Consider the following 17,097-nt stretch of genomic DNA (forward strand, 5'->3'; position numbering starts at 1 on the left):
AAGGCTTTTTTTTTTCCCACAAAACAAACATACATAAGGAAGCAAGTGCAGTGGTACTTCTATATCATTTATGTCACAGAATGCCCCTAATATGTTGCTTTCTTGGGTTGGTATGTCTTCAGTAATAGGATGAGTATTAGCTTGTAAGCAGTGTGTAAGGAGAATTGAATTTGAAAAATCTTTGCCACACATAGTAAGATTTTTTCTTTCTCATCTGTGCTCCATAAACTAACAGGATCAGAATTCTTTGAAGATTCCTTCTCAGATTCTTGTAGAGTTTGATTTTTTTCTATTGTTTCTTGTCTTTCTGCACTTCCTTCATTACCAGCCTTTTTCTGTTCAGTGGTTCTTTTGCTTGATGACCCTCATCTTGCCACGCAGAATCTATGTTAATAGTAGTACAGTGTTTGCAAAGCTGGTCCCAGAGCACTTGAACTTGGGCCATCACTAATAAGTGCACACACTACTTGGTTGAAAATTTCCAAATGCTTATATTCCTTGAAGCAGCATAGACCTTGCCTCTCTGTCCAGGAATTGGTAAAAGCAAATAATTGGAGTGTATGTATTTCTGAGCTGCAGTCCATAGTCTTCCTTCTATATCTGATATTGTGTGTGTGTCCATCGCTACCTCCATTCTGGCCTTGGGCAGTAAGATACCTTGATGTGACTAGAAATGGTGGAGTGAAGACTTGGATTTTTTAAATGTAAAAAATGTTCTTTTGTCATGGAAGAAATGTTGGATAAAAAGTAATTTTGTCAAGTCTCTCAACCATTTGAGGTTGAATTCATGCTTTCCATAAAAATTTTGTGTTTAGGCTGCTGAAAGCCTTCACAAGACCATTGTTAAGAGGCGAATGTCTCATGTGAGTGGAGGAGGATCCATAGATTTGTCTGACACGGACTCCCTACAGGAATGGATCAACATGACTGGCTTCCTTTGTGCCCTTGGGGGAGTGTGCCTGCAGCAGAGAAGCAATTCTGGCCTGGCAACCTATAGCCCACCCATGGGCCCAGTCAGTGAACGCAAGGGTTCCATGATTTCAGTGATGTCTTCAGAGGGAAATGCAGATACACCTGTCAGCAAATTTATGGATCGGCTGTTATCCTTAATGGTGTGTAACCATGAGAAAGTGGGACTTCAAATACGGACCAATGTTAAGGATCTGGTGGGTCTTGAATTGAGTCCTGCTCTTTATCCAATGCTGTTTAACAAATTGAAGAATACCATCAGCAAGTTTTTTGACTCCCAAGGACAGGTAAAGTGTTCTGTGCTTTATTTTTCACCCTTTCCTATGAATAGAGTGACTTGTTTGATAATGAAGCCTTTTTCTTTTTGATTATTTAATTAAATATTGGCATGAACATCACTCGCAGTTTTTTAAAAATAGGCAAAAAATTGCAGAAAAAAGAATCATCTAATGTAGGGATCAGTTTTGGGTTTTGGCAACTCTAGCGTGTGGGTGTGCCAGGGGTTATGAATGTCTTGGGTGTGGGTATGAGTGTCTCTGTGTGTCTGTGCACCTGTTTGGATATATGCCTGTGGGTGCATTTCTGCATGTGTATGACATTTAGGTCAGGCAGTTTCATCTCTCTATGGTCTGTCTGCTATGCCTTGATGCCAAAATGTATTTTGTTCTTTATATAGGTTTTATTGACTGACACCAATACTCAATTTGTGGAGCAAACCATAGCTATAATGAAGAACTTACTAGATAATCATACTGAAGGCAGCTCGGAACATCTGGGGCAAGCTAGCATTGAAACAATGATGTTAAATCTAGTCAGGTAAGGATTCTACTGAAATGTAACAGAAACACATCAGTATTGGTAGTTATTAGGGAAATAATTTACCATTCTTTATTGTACCCAAATTGGGATGTGACAATAAGGTAACCAGAAGTTATGTATGTACGCCTATAAATAAAATAAAAACACTGCAGTTTTTGTAGTTACATTTAATCATTTCACTGAGAGATTAAAGCATTTAGAAAACCTTCTCTTTTGTTTATATCTGATATTTTTTTCCCCCTGAATGTTTCTGTGTCTAAATAGATATGTTCGTGTGCTTGGGAATATGGTCCATGCAATTCAAATAAAAACAAAACTGTGTCAGTTAGTCGAAGTAATGATGGCAAGGAGAGATGACCTCTCATTTTGTCAAGAGATGAAATTTAGGTGAGTTCTCGAAAGAGCAAAGTGGGGTATTATAAATCTTATGTTACATGAAGTACAGAAAAATAGTAGGTACTTGATTATCATGGGAAAGGAGGAAGGGGGATGGAAAAGCAGCATTTTACGTTTTTATTTTTCTCTTCCTGTATTTTCAAATTTCCCAAAGCTTTGTGCCCATGGCAGTGGTCCCTTTTTCTAAATTATACTTGAGTTAAGAATTTGATTCTGTTTCCAAATTGATACCCTGGCTAAGGGAATCAGTATCAGTGGAGGATCAGTATCCAAGTTGCCTGTGAGTGCCCTTCTGACTGTGAGGGTTGGAGTAGTGGTATCTCTTTTATGAAACTGTCATAGCCCCTGAGTGATTTGGCAAACTATTTGCACTTTAAAAAAATATTGACTAAAGGTGTATGTGCGACTTAAAAAATTGCTATTTTCCTTTTCCCTGCCATTCTGTAGGAATAAGATGGTAGAATACCTGACAGACTGGGTGATGGGAACATCAAACCAAGCAGCAGATGATGATGTAAAATGTCTTACAAGGTAAGAAACAAAACAGAACAAAAACATAAAAGAATGACTTTTAATTAAGTATTAGCAGGTTTACTTGGGGTGTTGATAACTACTTCATAGCTATTATGTCTTTTTTGGATATCAGGCTTTTGCATTTGAATTATATATATATTAATCTTCTATTTTTAACTGAAAGACTTTCAGTAAAATCAAATGTGAGAAAGTTTTATTTGGAAAGTTAGTGTTGTCTATTTAGGAAGGATAGTCTATAGTTGTTGGAAAATAAAATGTATAAAGCCTTAGATTGTATTTATTTTATAATTGATGAAGGTATTATTTAAGGAAATTAATTGGCTTGAGTCTCTCTAAAAAGTAATTCCCTGCATTTGCTCTAATAGTAAATACTTATTGCCACATAGCAGAAAATAATTAAACACCAAACTACATAATCATTCACATATATTTCTTTTGTGAGGCTTGGTTTTATGAAAGTTATCACCTTCTCCCTCACTTGAAATGTTTTTGCATTCTGGGTGCGTGTGTTAACTCAAATTATTTAGGTTGTCCTAATAAATAGTTAAATGAAATAGATTATTCCTAAATCCCTAAAGTTCTCTTAGGAAGGTGTTTATTTGAGGGGAGGGTGGAGTGGAAGAACCTGAAAGATTTATATGGTCCTTAAATTTTCTTTCTTCAGAGACTTGGACCAGGCGAGCATGGAAGCGGTAGTTTCACTCCTGGCTGGTCTTCCGCTGCAGCCGGAGGAAGGAGATGGTGTGGAATTGATGGAAGCCAAATCACAGTTATTTCTTAAGTAAATTTCAGTCCCCAAAAAGGCAAAGCAAAAAACAAAGCCCACACACAACAAAACAAAATCTAACCAAAGTGGCAAATGATTATATTTAGAAAATGGACCTCATTATTGGCAGCTGCCTGTAAAATATAACCCACGCATGAAGCAGTATTCCCTGTGACAGGACTGGGTTAAGAAAACAACTATGTGTTTTGTGTTTTTAAAGAAAATAATCCAAGCAGTGAATTATTGGCAATAAAACCCAGATCACCTCATTAAGTCATTTAAAACAGCATTCTCTTAAACTATTTGGGCCACTCGTTTTATATGGTAAACACTAAAAGTGATGCATTGACCAGGAAAGATTGCATCTCTTTCATGCCTGTGTTATGAATATGTACTGGCTTTGTCAGGATAAAATCATATTCAGCACAGCACACTTCATAATGAGCCACACTGGCTGATTACCCCAGGGCTAGAGAGAAACAGATACCCGAGACCACTCATGTGATGCACATCATCGTGTTCCAGAATATCTGATTAGTCTTCTGGTTGGTGTGGCCTTCACTATGTAAGAGTCAGTCTTTTTATTTCTCAGGTATTTCACATTGTTCATGAACCTTTTGAATGACTGTAGTGAAGTTGAAGATGAAAATGCACAAACAGGTGGCAGGAAACGTGGCATGTCTCGGAGGCTGGCGTCACTGAGGCACTGTACGGTCCTCGCCATGTCAAACTTACTCAATGCTAATGTGGACAGTGGCCTCATGCACTCCATAGGTGAGAGAAAATGAAAGCTTCCTCTAGAAATTGAAAACCTAGGGAACTGGCATGTAAGACAAGCAAAATTACTTCAACAGGCCGTGTTAGTAAATTTGCATCTATCTGTCCTTATCAGGTTTAGGTTATCATAAAGATCTTCAGACAAGAGCTACATTTATGGAAGTTCTGACAAAAATCCTCCAGCAAGGCACAGAATTTGACACACTTGCAGAAACGGTGCTGGCCGACCGGTTTGAGAGGCTGGTAGAATTGGTCACGATGATGGGAGACCAGGGAGAGCTCCCGATAGCCATGGCGCTGGCCAACGTGGTCCCGTGTTCTCAGTGGGTGAGTTCATTGAAGAAGTGCGGAACCAGGACCTGGCACATGCTTCTGAATTGATTCACTCCAGGAATGTTTATTTCATGTATTGCTAAAACTTTAGAGCTGAAAGAAACTTCAGATACTGAGTGGTTTTCAGCTGTGGGAAAGTAGCTGGAGCCTCAGTAGTGATCTTGCCTGAACTATGAGGATCTTATTCCTCATACTTACAGTGAAACTCAGATTCCTTCCCTGTTCCACTGAAATATTCCATTTAAACACTGATCAAATATATATATTTAAGATTTTATTTATTAGAGAAAGAGTGTGCGTGCATAAGTTGGGGGAGGGGCAAAGGGAGCGGGAGAAGCAGACTCCCTGTTGAGCAGGGAGCTCGGCGGGGCTCAATCCCAGGACCCTGATATCATGACCTAAGCCGAAGTCAGATGCTTAACTGACTGAGCCACCCAGGTGCCTCCCAAAATAGATGATGCATAGATAGATAGATAGATAGATAGATAGATGATAGATAGATAGATAGATAGATAGTTAATATGTGTATAATATGTGTGTATATACATATACATACCCTGATCAAAAGAAAATTAAAACCCCTGACGTGGGGGTGCCTAGGTGGCTCAGTCAGTTAAACGTCTGCCTTCAGCTCAGGTCAAGATCCCCGGGTCCTGGGATCAAGCCCCAGGTCAGGCTTTCTAATTGATGGGGAGCCGCTTCTCCCTCTGCCTGCCACCCTGCCTACTTGTGCGTGCATGCCTACTCTCTCTCTCTGTCAAATAAATAAATGAAATCTTAAACAAACAAACATGACGTGGTCTGGTGCTTTCGTGTATTAAATGAAATGATTAGGGTTAAAGGTTGTATTTAGTTGTCATTAATGCTAGAGCTAGAATTGAAGGCTTGTGTGTCCAGGTCACAACTCTTTTTTCTATAATGCACTGTATGATTTTTAAAAAAATGTAAGCACTATATTTGCATTTGAAATTATGTTGCTTGTTTTAAATACTGAAGATATAATATGCCTATTTGGCCTCTCAATAAAAAATTGTCTTGAAACCATACTATTTTTTAAGAGTATATGCTAGAAATTTGAGAAGGATTGTTCTTTTCCATGTTAAAAAGCTATTCAGTTTATATTGTACCAAAAATGGTTTCAGTTTAGTAAATTATAACTAATAAGGTAATCTGTCACTGCCTTTTCTGCTTAAAAGCTGTAGGATCTTATTCCTCGTACTTAAAGCAAAATTTAAAGTCTTTACTCTGGCTTTACAAGGCTCTACCCAACCTGGGTTCTGCCTCATTGCTGACATTGTCTCATGCCACTTTCCTTCTTGTTCACCAAACTTAAACCATGCCGGCCATCAAACATGGTAGGCTTATCTCCACCTTAGGGAGCACCCTTGCTGCCGCCGCCGCCACCGCCACCCCCGCCGCCGCCTAGAAGGCTTCTGCCCTGATCTCTTACGGGGCCAACTTTCTTGTTACTCAAGTTTCAGTGCAGGGGTCTCTATTTTAATGAGGTCTTTTTGGCCATCCAGCAAGAACCACAATTATAGTCATTCTATCACATTACCTTGTTCAGTTTTCTTTGTAGCATTTATTGACTATGTGAAATTATTTTTCATTCTACCACAATGTGAGCCCTGTGAAAGCAGAGACCTTGGCTGTCTTGTTCACTGCTGTAGTACTCGGAGTAGAGCCTGGCACATAACAAGGACACAGTAAATAATTGTTTAATGAACAAAGGTGGAATCCCGCTTGGAGCTCTAGGGAGTTAGAACAAGGAATTTATTGAAATTCTCTTGAAATCTAACATTGCAGAAATCTTCATATGTTTTGAAAATGGATAGTCTAAATTACCTTTTTAGGACCTATCTGTAATTAGTCAGCACTAAAAATTATCAGTAGTTCTCTTAATAAAAAAGAATCAGTTAAATCCAAGAAACTTTAATTCATTCTGTTTTCTTTCAGTAAATCATTTCTAATGAATTTCATATGACTTTTTTTTTTGAGAAAGACTTTTGTATTAGGCCAGATCTGTTAGAGCTATATCTAAAGGAGAACAAAATACAAGATAACTTTTTTAAAAAAATGTAATTCTCTTTTGTAAATTTTAAATTCTGTTAACGTTTTCAGAACTTTGCAGAGGAGGGATTAGAATGGGGGGAAAAATTAGCACAGTACTCTAGAAACATATTTTGTAACTGAATTATCACTCATAATTATACTTGATTTTAAAATGGAGGAATTTTTATATCTAGTCAAATACGTGTAACATAACTGTAGGGCATAGAGCAGAATATTTGGGTCTTCTTTGGCTTCTAGATTCTGTGTTTAGAATTGTGAAATTTTTTCCTTGACTTGGATATCAGAATTGATCAGGTAAGAATTAGAAGGGCTGTGGGCCATGATCCTGACTTTGTTGTCACTGCTTGAAGGGTGGGGCCTCTTTTTATGGCTACCCCTATTCTCTGTAAATCTCTTTGCAGCATGTGTGGTTAAACAATGATTTACTATGACATCATTTTTCTTGAGTGTACCAAAAAATACTGTGGGGAATTACGAGGGTTACTAGTTAGGAAGTAGGTAGGAATCAGCTGCCAACCCTGGCTTTGTACATAAATCTTGCTAATCTCTTGTTTCTGAATGCACAGCCCAAATCTTTTTCCTGACTTCCTGCAAACCCTGTAGTCTTTCCATTTTTGTTGTTTCTCTGCTGAGCCCATGTTCAGTATGCTCTGAATTTCCCTGACCAGATGAACAGAGAATAGAGGTTTTGTGGTCACCAAAGTGTTATTCCTGCTCACTGATTTCCTAAGAAAATGATCTGGGCATATCAAACAAATCAAACTTTGCCATCGTGTTCTATTTCTGCTCTCTTTGATTTTGTCATAATTTGAACTGAATCCTGGAATTTTTTCTTCTCCTGGTAAAGCCTAGGCCTCTTTTACTTTTCATCAGTTAATCTTTAGAATTAACAGCTGCTGGGGTGCCTGGCTGGCCCAGTCGGAAGAGTGCAACTCTTGATCTCAGGGTTGTGAGTTTGAGCCCCACACTGAGTGTAGAAATTGCTTAAATAAACAAATTGCTTTTAAAAAAAGAATTAACAGCTGCTGTGGCATGAAGAAATAGTCGTCTATCATAGACAAATGTACACAGATAAATACCAGGGGAAAAATTAATTAGTCACTATTGAATTGGCTTTAGCAGGTGGTTGACAGCTTTGGATTTACCTTTCAGTTTCCTGCTGAAGAAAAAATGGAATTATGCACACTAACACAATTTTGTTTTGTTCTCAGGATGAACTAGCTCGAGTTCTAGTGACTCTATTTGATTCTCGGCATTTACTCTACCAACTGCTCTGGAACATGTTTTCTAAGGAAGTAGAATTGGCAGACTCCATGCAGACTCTTTTCCGAGGAAACAGCTTAGCCAGTAAAATAATGACCTTCTGTTTCAAGGTTTGTATCCATTTTTTTTGCGCCAAGCTATGGCAAACTGATTACGTGCAGAACATACAGAACAGAATGTCTTTAATGCAAGACATTTGGAGAAGGCATAATAAATTCCTACTTTTATATTTCTTTAGGTATATGGTGCTACCTACCTACAGAAACTCCTGGATCCGTTATTACGAATTGTGATCACATCCTCTGATTGGCAGCATGTTAGCTTTGAAGTGGATCCTACCAGGTTTGTCATCCTCTCATCTACAACTTGATTCCACTTTTCCACTACCCTGCATGAGAACAGTCCCTCACAGTTTCTCCCCTTGATTCTTAAAATTAGCCTTTAATTATAAAAATTACACACAAATACACTTTTCTTAAAAAATTTACAGGTATCTTCGACAAGCACCTCTAGAGACATAGCGCTGTTATGAGTTAAGTGTGTCCTTTGCCCATTTTCAGTGCAGTTGCATATACATATACATAAATCTAGTTGTAGAGACTATACATATGAGTGCTTGATATAAATGGAAACATTGTATACATGGTTTTGCAACATAATTTTATTATTTTTTATTTAAATTCAATTTAATTAGCATATAGTGTATTATTAGTTTTCCTTCCCTTCCCTTATGTTCATCTATTTTGTTTCTTAAATTCCACATGAGTGAAAGCATATGGTCTTTGTCTTTCTCTGACTGACTTATTTTCTTAGCATAGTACACTCTAGTTCCATCCATGATGCTGCAAATGGCAAGATTTCATTATTTTTGATGGCTGAGTAATATTCCATTACACACACACACACACACACACACACACACACACACACACACACACACACCACATCTTCTTACCCATTCACCTGTTGATGGCTCTTTCCATATTTTGGCAATTGTGGACTTTGCTGCTATAAACATTGGGGTACATGTGCCCCTTCGAACCACGACGTTTGTATCCTTTGAATAAATACCTAGTTTTGCAACTTAATTTTTTTTCTTTTTTAAATTTTATTATGTTTTATTAATCACCATACATTACATCATTAGTTTTTGATGTAGTGATCCATGATTCATTGTTTGCATATAACACCCAGTGCTCCATGCAGAACGTGCCCTCTTTAAAACCCATCACCAGGCTAACCCATCCCCCTAGCCCCCTCCCCTCTAGAACCCACAGTTTGTTTCTCAGAGTCCATAGTGTCTCATGGTTCGTCTCCCCTCCGATTCCCCCCTCTTCATTTTTCCCTTCCTACTATCTTCTTTTTTTTTTTAACATATAATGTATTATTTGTTTCAGAGGTACAGGTCTTTGATTCAACAGTCCTACACAATTCACAGTGCTCACCATAGCACATACCCTCCCCAATGTCTATCACCCAGCCACCCAATCCCTCCCACCCCCGCCCCACTCCAGGAACCCTCAGTTTGTTTCCCTGAGATTAAGAATTCCTAATATCAGTGAGATCATATAATACATGTCTTTCTCTGACTTATTTCATTCAGCATAATACCCTCCAGTTCCATCCACGTCATTGTAAATGGCAAGATTTCATTCCATTTGATGGCTGGATCATATTCCATTGTATATATATACCACCTCTTCTTTATCCATTCATCTGTCAAAGGACATCTTGGCTCTTTCCATAATTTGGCTGTTGTGGACATTGCTGCTATAAACATCGGGGTGCACGTACCCCTTCGGATCCCTACATTTGTATCTTTGGGGTAAATACCCAGTAGTGCAATTGCTGGGTGGTATGGTAGCTCTATTTTCAACTTTTTGAGGAACCTCCATACTGTTTTCCAGAGTGGCTGCACCAACTTGCATTCCCACCAACAGTGTAGGAGGGTTCCCCTTTCTCTGCATCCCCACCAACATCTGTTGTTTCCTGACTTGTTAATTTTAGCCATTCTGACTGGTGTGAGGTGGTATCTCATTGAGGTTTTGATTTGGATTTCCCTGATGCCGAGCGATGTTGAGCACTTTTTCATGTGTCTGTTGGCCATTTGGATGTCTTCTTTGGAAACATGTCTGTTCATGTCTTCTGCCCATTTCTTGATTGGATCATTTGTTCTTTGGGTGTTGAGTTTGATAAGTTCTTTATAGATTTTGGATACTAGCCCTTTATCTGATATGTCATTTGCAAATATCTTCTCCCATTCTGTCGGTTGTCTTTTGGTTTTGTTGACTGTTTCTTTTGCTGTGCAAAAGCTTTTTATCTTGATGAAGTCCCAATAGTTCATTTTTGCCCTTGCTTCCCTTGCCTTTGGCGATGTTTCTAGGAAGAAGTTGCTGCGGCTGAGGTCGAAGAGGTTGTTGCCTGTGTTCTCCTTTAGGATTTTGATGAACTCCTGTCTCACATTGAGGTCTTTCAACCATTTGGAGTCTATTTTTGTGTGTGGTGTAAGGAAATGGTCCAGTTTCATTCTATGGTCCAGTTTCATTCTTCTGCATGTGGCTGTCCAATTTTCCCAACACCATTTGTTGAAGAGACTGTCTTTTTTCCATTGGACATTCTTTCCTGCTTCGTCGAAGATTAGCTGACCATAGAGTTGAGGGTCCATTTCTGGGCTGTCTATTCTGTTCCATTGATCTATGTGTCTGTTTTTGTGCCAATACCATACTGTCTTGATGATGACAGCTTTGTAATAGAGCTGGAAGTCCGGAATTGTGATGCCACCAGCTTTGCTTTTCTTTTTCAACATTCCTCTGGCTATGCGGGGGTCTTTTCTGGTTCCATACAAATTTTAGGATTATTTGTTCCATTTCTTTGAAAAATCTTGATGGTATTTTGATAGGAATTGCGTTAAATGTGTAGATTGCTCTAGGTAGCATTGACATTTTCACAATATTTGTTCTTCCAGTCCATGAGCATGGAACGTTTTCCCATTTCTTTGTGTCTTCCTCAATTTCTTTCATGAGTATTTTATAGTTTTCTGAGTACAGATCCTTCGCCTCTTTGGTTAGATTTATTCCTAGGTGTCTTATGGTTTCGGGTGCAATTGTAAATGGGATCGACTCCTTAATTTCTCTTTCTTCTGTCTTGTTGTTGGTGTATAGGAATGCCACTGATTTCTGTGCATTGATTTTATATCCTGCCACTTTACTGAATTCCTGTATGAGTTCTAGCAGTTTTGGGGTGGAGTCTTTTGGGTTTTCCATATAAAGTATGATATCATCTGCAAAGAGTGAGAGTTTGACTTCTTCTTTGCCAACTAGGATGCCTTTTATTTCTTTTTGTTGTCTGATTGCTGTGGCTAGGACTTCTAATACTATGTTGAATAGCAGTGGTGATAGTGGACATCCCTGCCGCATTCCTGACCTTAGGGGGAAAGCTCTCAGTTTTTCCCCATTGAGAATGATATTCACTGTAGGTTTTTCATAGATGGCTTTTATGATATTGAGGTATGTACCCTCTACCCCTATACTCTGAAGAATTTTGATCAAGAGAGGATGCTGTACTTTGTCAAATCCTTTTTCTGCATATATTGAGAGGATCATATGGTTCGTGTTCTTTCTTTTATTAATGTATTATATCACATTGATTGATTTGCGGATGTTGAACCAACCTTGCAGCCCAGGGGTAAATCCCACTTGATCATGGTGAATAATCCTTTTAATGTACTGTTGGGTCCTATTGGCTAGTATTTTGGTGAGAATTTTTGCATCCATATTCATCAAGGATATTGGTCTGTAATTCTCCTTTTTGATGGGGTCTTTGTCTGGTTTTGGGATCAAGGTAATGGTGGCCTCATAAAACGAGTTTGGAAGTTTTCCTTCCATTTCTATTTTTTGGAACAGTTTCAGAAGAATAGGTATTTAATTCTTCTTTAAATGTTTGGTAGAATTCCCCTGGGAAGCCATCTGGCCCTGGGCTTTTGTTTGTTGGGAGGTTTTTGATGACTGCTTCAATTTCCTTAGTGGTTATAGGTCTGTTCAGGTTTTCTGTTTCTTCCTGGTTCAGTTTTGGTAGTTGATACATCTCTAGGAATGCATCCATTTCTTCCAGGTTATCTAATTTGCTGGCATAGTTGCTCATAATATGTTCTTACAATTGTTTGTATTTCTTTGGTGTTGGTTGTGGGATCTCTCCTCTTTCATTCATGATTTTATTTATTTGGGTCCTTTCTCTTTTCTTTTTGGTAAGTCTGGCCAGGGGATTATCAATCTTATTAATTCTTTCAAAGAACCAGCTCCTAGTTTCGTTGATCTGTTCTACTGTTCTTTTGGTTTCTATTTCATTGATTTCTGCTCTGATCTTTATTATTTCGCTTCTCCTGCTGGGTTTAGGCTTTATTTGCTGTTCTTTCTCCAGCTCCTTTAGGTGTAGGGTTAGGTTGTGTGTTTGAGACCTTTCTTGTTTCTTGAGAGAGGCTTGTATTGCTATATTACTTTCCTCTTAGGACCGCCTTTGCTGCATCCCAAAGATTTTGAACAGTTGTGTTTTCATTTTCATTGGTTTCCATGAATTTTTTAAATTCTTCTTTAATTTCCTGGTTGACCCATTCATTCTTTAGTAGGATGCTCTTTAGCCTCCATGTATTTGAGTTCTTTCCGACTTTCCTCTTGTGATTGAGTTCTAGTTTCAAAGCATTGTGGTCTGAAAATAGGCAGGGAATGATCCCAGTCTTTTGGTACCAGTTGAGACCTGATTTGTGACCTAGGATGTGATCTCTTCTGGAGAATGTTCCATGGGCACTAGAGAAGAATGTGTATTCCGTTGCTTTGGGATGGAATATTCTGAATATGTCTGTGAAGTCCATTTGGTCCAGTGTGTCATTTAAAGTCTTTATTTCCTTGTTGATCTTTTGCTTAGATGATCAGTCCATTTCAGTGAGGGGGTTGTTAAAGTCCCCCACTATTATTGTATTGTTGTCGATGTGTTTCTTTGCTTTTGTTATTAATTGCCTCTTACAATTGGCCGCTCCCATGTTAGGGGCATAGATATTTACAATTGTTAGATCTTCTTGTTGGATAGACCCTTTAAGTATGATATAGTGTCCTTCCTCATCTCTTATTACAGTCTTTGGTTTAAAATCTAATTTGTCTGATATAAGGATTGCCACCCCAGCTTTCTTTTGGTGTCCATTAGCATGGTAAATGGTTTTCCACGCCCTCACTTTCAATCTGGGGGTGTCTTTGAGTCTAAAACGAGTCTTGCAGACAGCATATCGATGGGTCTTGTTTTTTAATCCAATCTGATAGCCTGTGTCTTTTGATTGGGGCATTTAGCCCATTTACGTTCAGGGTAACTATTGAAAGATAGGAATTTAGTGCCATTGTATTGCCTGTAAGGTGACTGTTACTGTATATTGTCTGTGTTCCTTTCTGGTCTATGTTGCTTTTAGGTTCTCTCTTTGCTAAGAGGACCCCTTTCAATATTTCTTGTAGGGCTGGTTTCGTGTTTGCAAATTCCTTTAGTTTTTGTTTGTCCTGGAAGCTTTTGATCTCTCCTTCTATTTTCAATGACAGCCTAGCTGGATATAGTATTCTTGGCTGAATATATCCTGCCAGTCCTTTGTGGCCTGCCAGGTCTCTGTGGATAGGTCTGTTGCCAATCTAATGTTTCTACCATTGTAGGTTACAGATCTCTTGTCCCGAGCTGCTTTCAGGATTTTCTCTTTGTCTCTGAGACTTGTAAGTTTTACTATTAGATGTCGGGGTGTTGACTTATTTTTATTGATTTTGAGAGGGTTTCTCTGTGCCTCCTGGATTTTGATGCCTGTTTCCTTCCCCAAATTAGGGACATTCTCTGCTATAATTTGCTCCAGTATACCTTCTGCCCCTCTCTCTTTCTTCTTCTTCTGGGATCCCAATTATTCTAATATTGTTTCGTCTTATGGTATCACTTATCTCTTGAATTCTGCCCTCGGGATCCAGTAGTTATCTCTTTTTCTCAGCTTCTTTATTCTCCATCATTTGGTCTTCTATATCACTAATTCTGTCTTCTGCTTCATTTATCCTAGCAGTTAGAGCCTCCATTTTTGATTGCATCTCATTAATAGCCCTTTTGATTTCGACTTGGTTAGATTTTAGTTCTTTTATTTCTCCAGAGAGGGTTTCTCTAATATCTTCCATGCTTTTATCAAGCCCAGCTAGTATCTTTAAAATCGTCATTCTGAACTCTAGTTCTGACATCTTACTAATGTCCATATTGATTAGGTCCCTGGCAGTTGGTACTTCCTCTTGTTCTTTTTTTTTCAGGTGATTTTTTTCGTCTTGTCATTTTGTCCAGAGGACAATAGATGAATGAGAGAACAAAATGCTAATAGGGTAACAACAACCCCAGAAAAATATACACTAAACAAATCAGAAGAGACCTGAAACCGGGGGAAAAGAAAGGGAAAGAAAGAAAAAAGAAAAAGAAAAAGATACAAAAAAAAAAAGAAGAATATGATCAAATATGATCAGGCTGGTGAATAGATCAGTGCCACACACTAGATTTTGGGCATATTTTGGTCTGTTAGAAGAAACTGCCTCCGAAAATTTTGGGTAAATATGATGAAAGGATGGAATATGACTGTAAAGATGAAAATTATAAAAGATTTTATAAACGGAATTGGTAAGAAGTTGGTTGAAAAAAGAAAGAAGAGAAATTTAAAAAAAAAAAGGGAGAGAATGTGATCAGGCCAGAGACTAGAACAAAGCCATACACTAGAGATTTAGGGTATATTTTGGTCTGTTAGAGAAACTGTATCCCAAAATTTTAAAGAGGGAACAACTTATATATATACCAAAAATAAGGTTAACTACTGTGAAGGGATAGAATATGACTCTAAAAATGAAAAATAAAAAGGATTTTTAAGAAAGATATTGATAAGATGTTCGTTGAAAAAGGGAAAAAGAAAAATTAAAAAAAAAAATAGAAAAAGAAAAACAAGAAAATTAAAAAAAATTAACTTTGAAAGACTAAAGAATCGGGGAAAAAAGCCATGAATTCTATGTGCAGTATTCTCCTAGCTCTAGAGTTCTGCCATTCTCATTGATTGGTAAACTTGGTCTTGGCTGGCTGTTCTTGCTGATCTTCTGGGGTTGGGGCCTGTTGCCGTGGTTCCCAGATGTCTTTGCCAGAGGCGGAATTGCCCTGCCCTTGCCCGGTCCGGGCTAAGTAATCTGCTCGGGTTTGCTCTCAGGAGCTTTTGTTCCCTGCAAGCTTTCCGTACAGCTTTGGAGGACGAGAGTGAAAATGGTGGCCTCCAATCTCTGCCCTGGAGGAGCCAAGAACTCGGGGCCGCACTCCTCAGTGCGCCCCCAGAGAAAAGCAGTCAATCACTCCCGTCTCCCCGGTCTCCAGCCGCACTCTGTGCTCACCTGGCCTGTGACCGAGTATTTCTATCTCTGGCACACAACCCCGTGTGGAGTCTCCAAACCCCGCAGATCCCTACGGTGCGCTCCCGTGCTGCTCCTCCCGGGGGAGGAAGGGGAGTCTCCCCAGATCTGCCGCTTGCTGGGTCCCTGCTGGAGGAGCAGTGGCCCGACTGTGCCACGGATCATGGTTTATGGCAACCCCGAGCTGAGAGCCTGCGCCTTGGCTCCGTCTCTGCAGCCGGCTTTCCCACTCCAATACTTGGGAGCTCTGCTGCATTCAGGCACCCCCGGTCTTTCTGTGACCCCGAGGGTCCTGAGACCACACTGTCCCAGCGAGGGTTCCACCCCCTGCTTAGCCACTGGAACGACGTCCCTCAGTGGAGCCGACTTCTAAAAGTTCCGATTTTGTGCTCCACTGCTCTATCACTTACCAGAAGCAGCCGACGGAGTCCCCCTCCCCCACCGTCTGTCTTCCCGAATATCACCTTGGATTCACTTCTCCGCACGTCCTACCTTCCAGAAAGTGGTCGCTTTTCTGTTCAGAGAGGTGCTGCTATTCTTTTCTTGGATCTCCTGTTGAGTTTGTAGGTGTTCAGAATGGTTCGATCCCTACCTGGGTGAATTCCTGGAACCAGATGAAATTTAGGTCTCCTACTCCTCCGCCGTCTTGCTCCACAACTTAATTTTTTTTTTCACTTTTTTTTTTTTTTAAGGTTTTATTTATTTGACAGAGAGAAAGACAGCCAGAGAGGGAACACAAGCAGGGGGAGTGGGAGAGGGAGAAGCAGGCTTTCCACAGAGCAGGGAGCCTGATGCGGGGCTTGATCCCAGGACCCTGGGATCATGACCTGAGCCGAAGGCAGACGCCTAATGACTGAGCCACCCACGCGCCCCCACAACTTAATTTTTTTAACTTAGCTCTATCTCATAGATCTTTCTATGTCACTATAGAAAGATTAATCTCATTCTTTTTACCTGCTATGTAATACTTCATAGTTTGGCTGTATAATTATTTATTTAGTCAATACTGCATTGATCTTACTTTGTTTTTTCAATCAGATTTTAAAATGTATTTTTTTTTAAAGATTTTATTTATTCATTTGAGACAAAGAGACAGAGAGAGAGAGACAGAGAACATGAGCAGGCAGAAAGGCAGAGGGAGAGGGAGAAGCAGACTCGCCGCTGAGCCAGGAGCCCGATGTGGGGCTCGATCCCAGGACCCTGGGATCATGACCTGGGCCGAAGGCAGACGCTTAACCATCTGAGCCACCCAGGCGCCCCTTTCAATCAGATTTTAAAAATTATTATTATAGTATAATTGACACACAATGTTATATTAGTTTCAGGTATACAGTATTTTGGTTTCACAGTTCTGTATATTACTCAGTGGTCTTCATGATAAGTGCAGTCACCATCTGTCACCATGCAACGTTGTTACAACATTATCGACTATATCCCCTATGCTGTACTTTTCATTTTCATCTCCATGACTTACGTATTTTATAACTGGAAGTTTGTACCACTTAATCCCCTTCGCCTATATCACCCATCCCCTCAGCCACCTCTCCTCTGGCAGCCACCAGTTTGTTCTCTGTATTTGAAAGTGTGGGTTTTTTTGGTTTGTTCATTTGTTTTGTTTTTTAAGATTTGTTTATTTATTTGAGAGAGCGAGCGCAGAAGTGGGAGGGTCAAAGAGGGAGGGAGGGAGAATGTGAAGCAGACTCTGTGTGCTGAGCATGAGCCCGACACTGGGCTCGA

General features: G+C 39.5%; 1 protein-coding gene across 8 annotated transcripts in view; it reads left to right on the top strand.

Annotated features, from left to right (window-relative positions):
* NF1 (neurofibromin 1) overlaps positions 1–17,097 on the top strand; it is a 282,567-nt gene that overhangs the window by 129,599 nt on the left and 135,871 nt on the right. For all 8 annotated transcript variants that reach the window (XR_013446092.1, XM_078068156.1, XM_078068155.1 and 5 more), the window contains 9 exons: positions 816–1,256; positions 1,646–1,785; positions 2,053–2,175; positions 2,632–2,715; positions 3,383–3,499; positions 4,077–4,258; positions 4,377–4,588; positions 7,879–8,040; positions 8,169–8,272. Coding sequence is in view for 7 of the 8 variants with exons in the window: in XM_078068156.1 (XP_077924282.1) it covers positions 816–1,256; positions 1,646–1,785; positions 2,053–2,175; positions 2,632–2,715; positions 3,383–3,499; positions 4,077–4,258; positions 4,377–4,588; positions 7,879–8,040; positions 8,169–8,272 (1,565 nt within the window). In the remaining variant the exon portion in view is untranslated. The remainder of the gene's footprint in view (positions 1–815; positions 1,257–1,645; positions 1,786–2,052; positions 2,176–2,631; positions 2,716–3,382; positions 3,500–4,076; positions 4,259–4,376; positions 4,589–7,878; positions 8,041–8,168; positions 8,273–17,097) is intronic.

This window comes from Halichoerus grypus, chromosome 2, assembly GCF_964656455.1.
Source record: "Halichoerus grypus chromosome 2, mHalGry1.hap1.1, whole genome shotgun sequence".
Taxonomy (NCBI): domain Eukaryota; kingdom Metazoa; phylum Chordata; class Mammalia; order Carnivora; family Phocidae; genus Halichoerus; species Halichoerus grypus.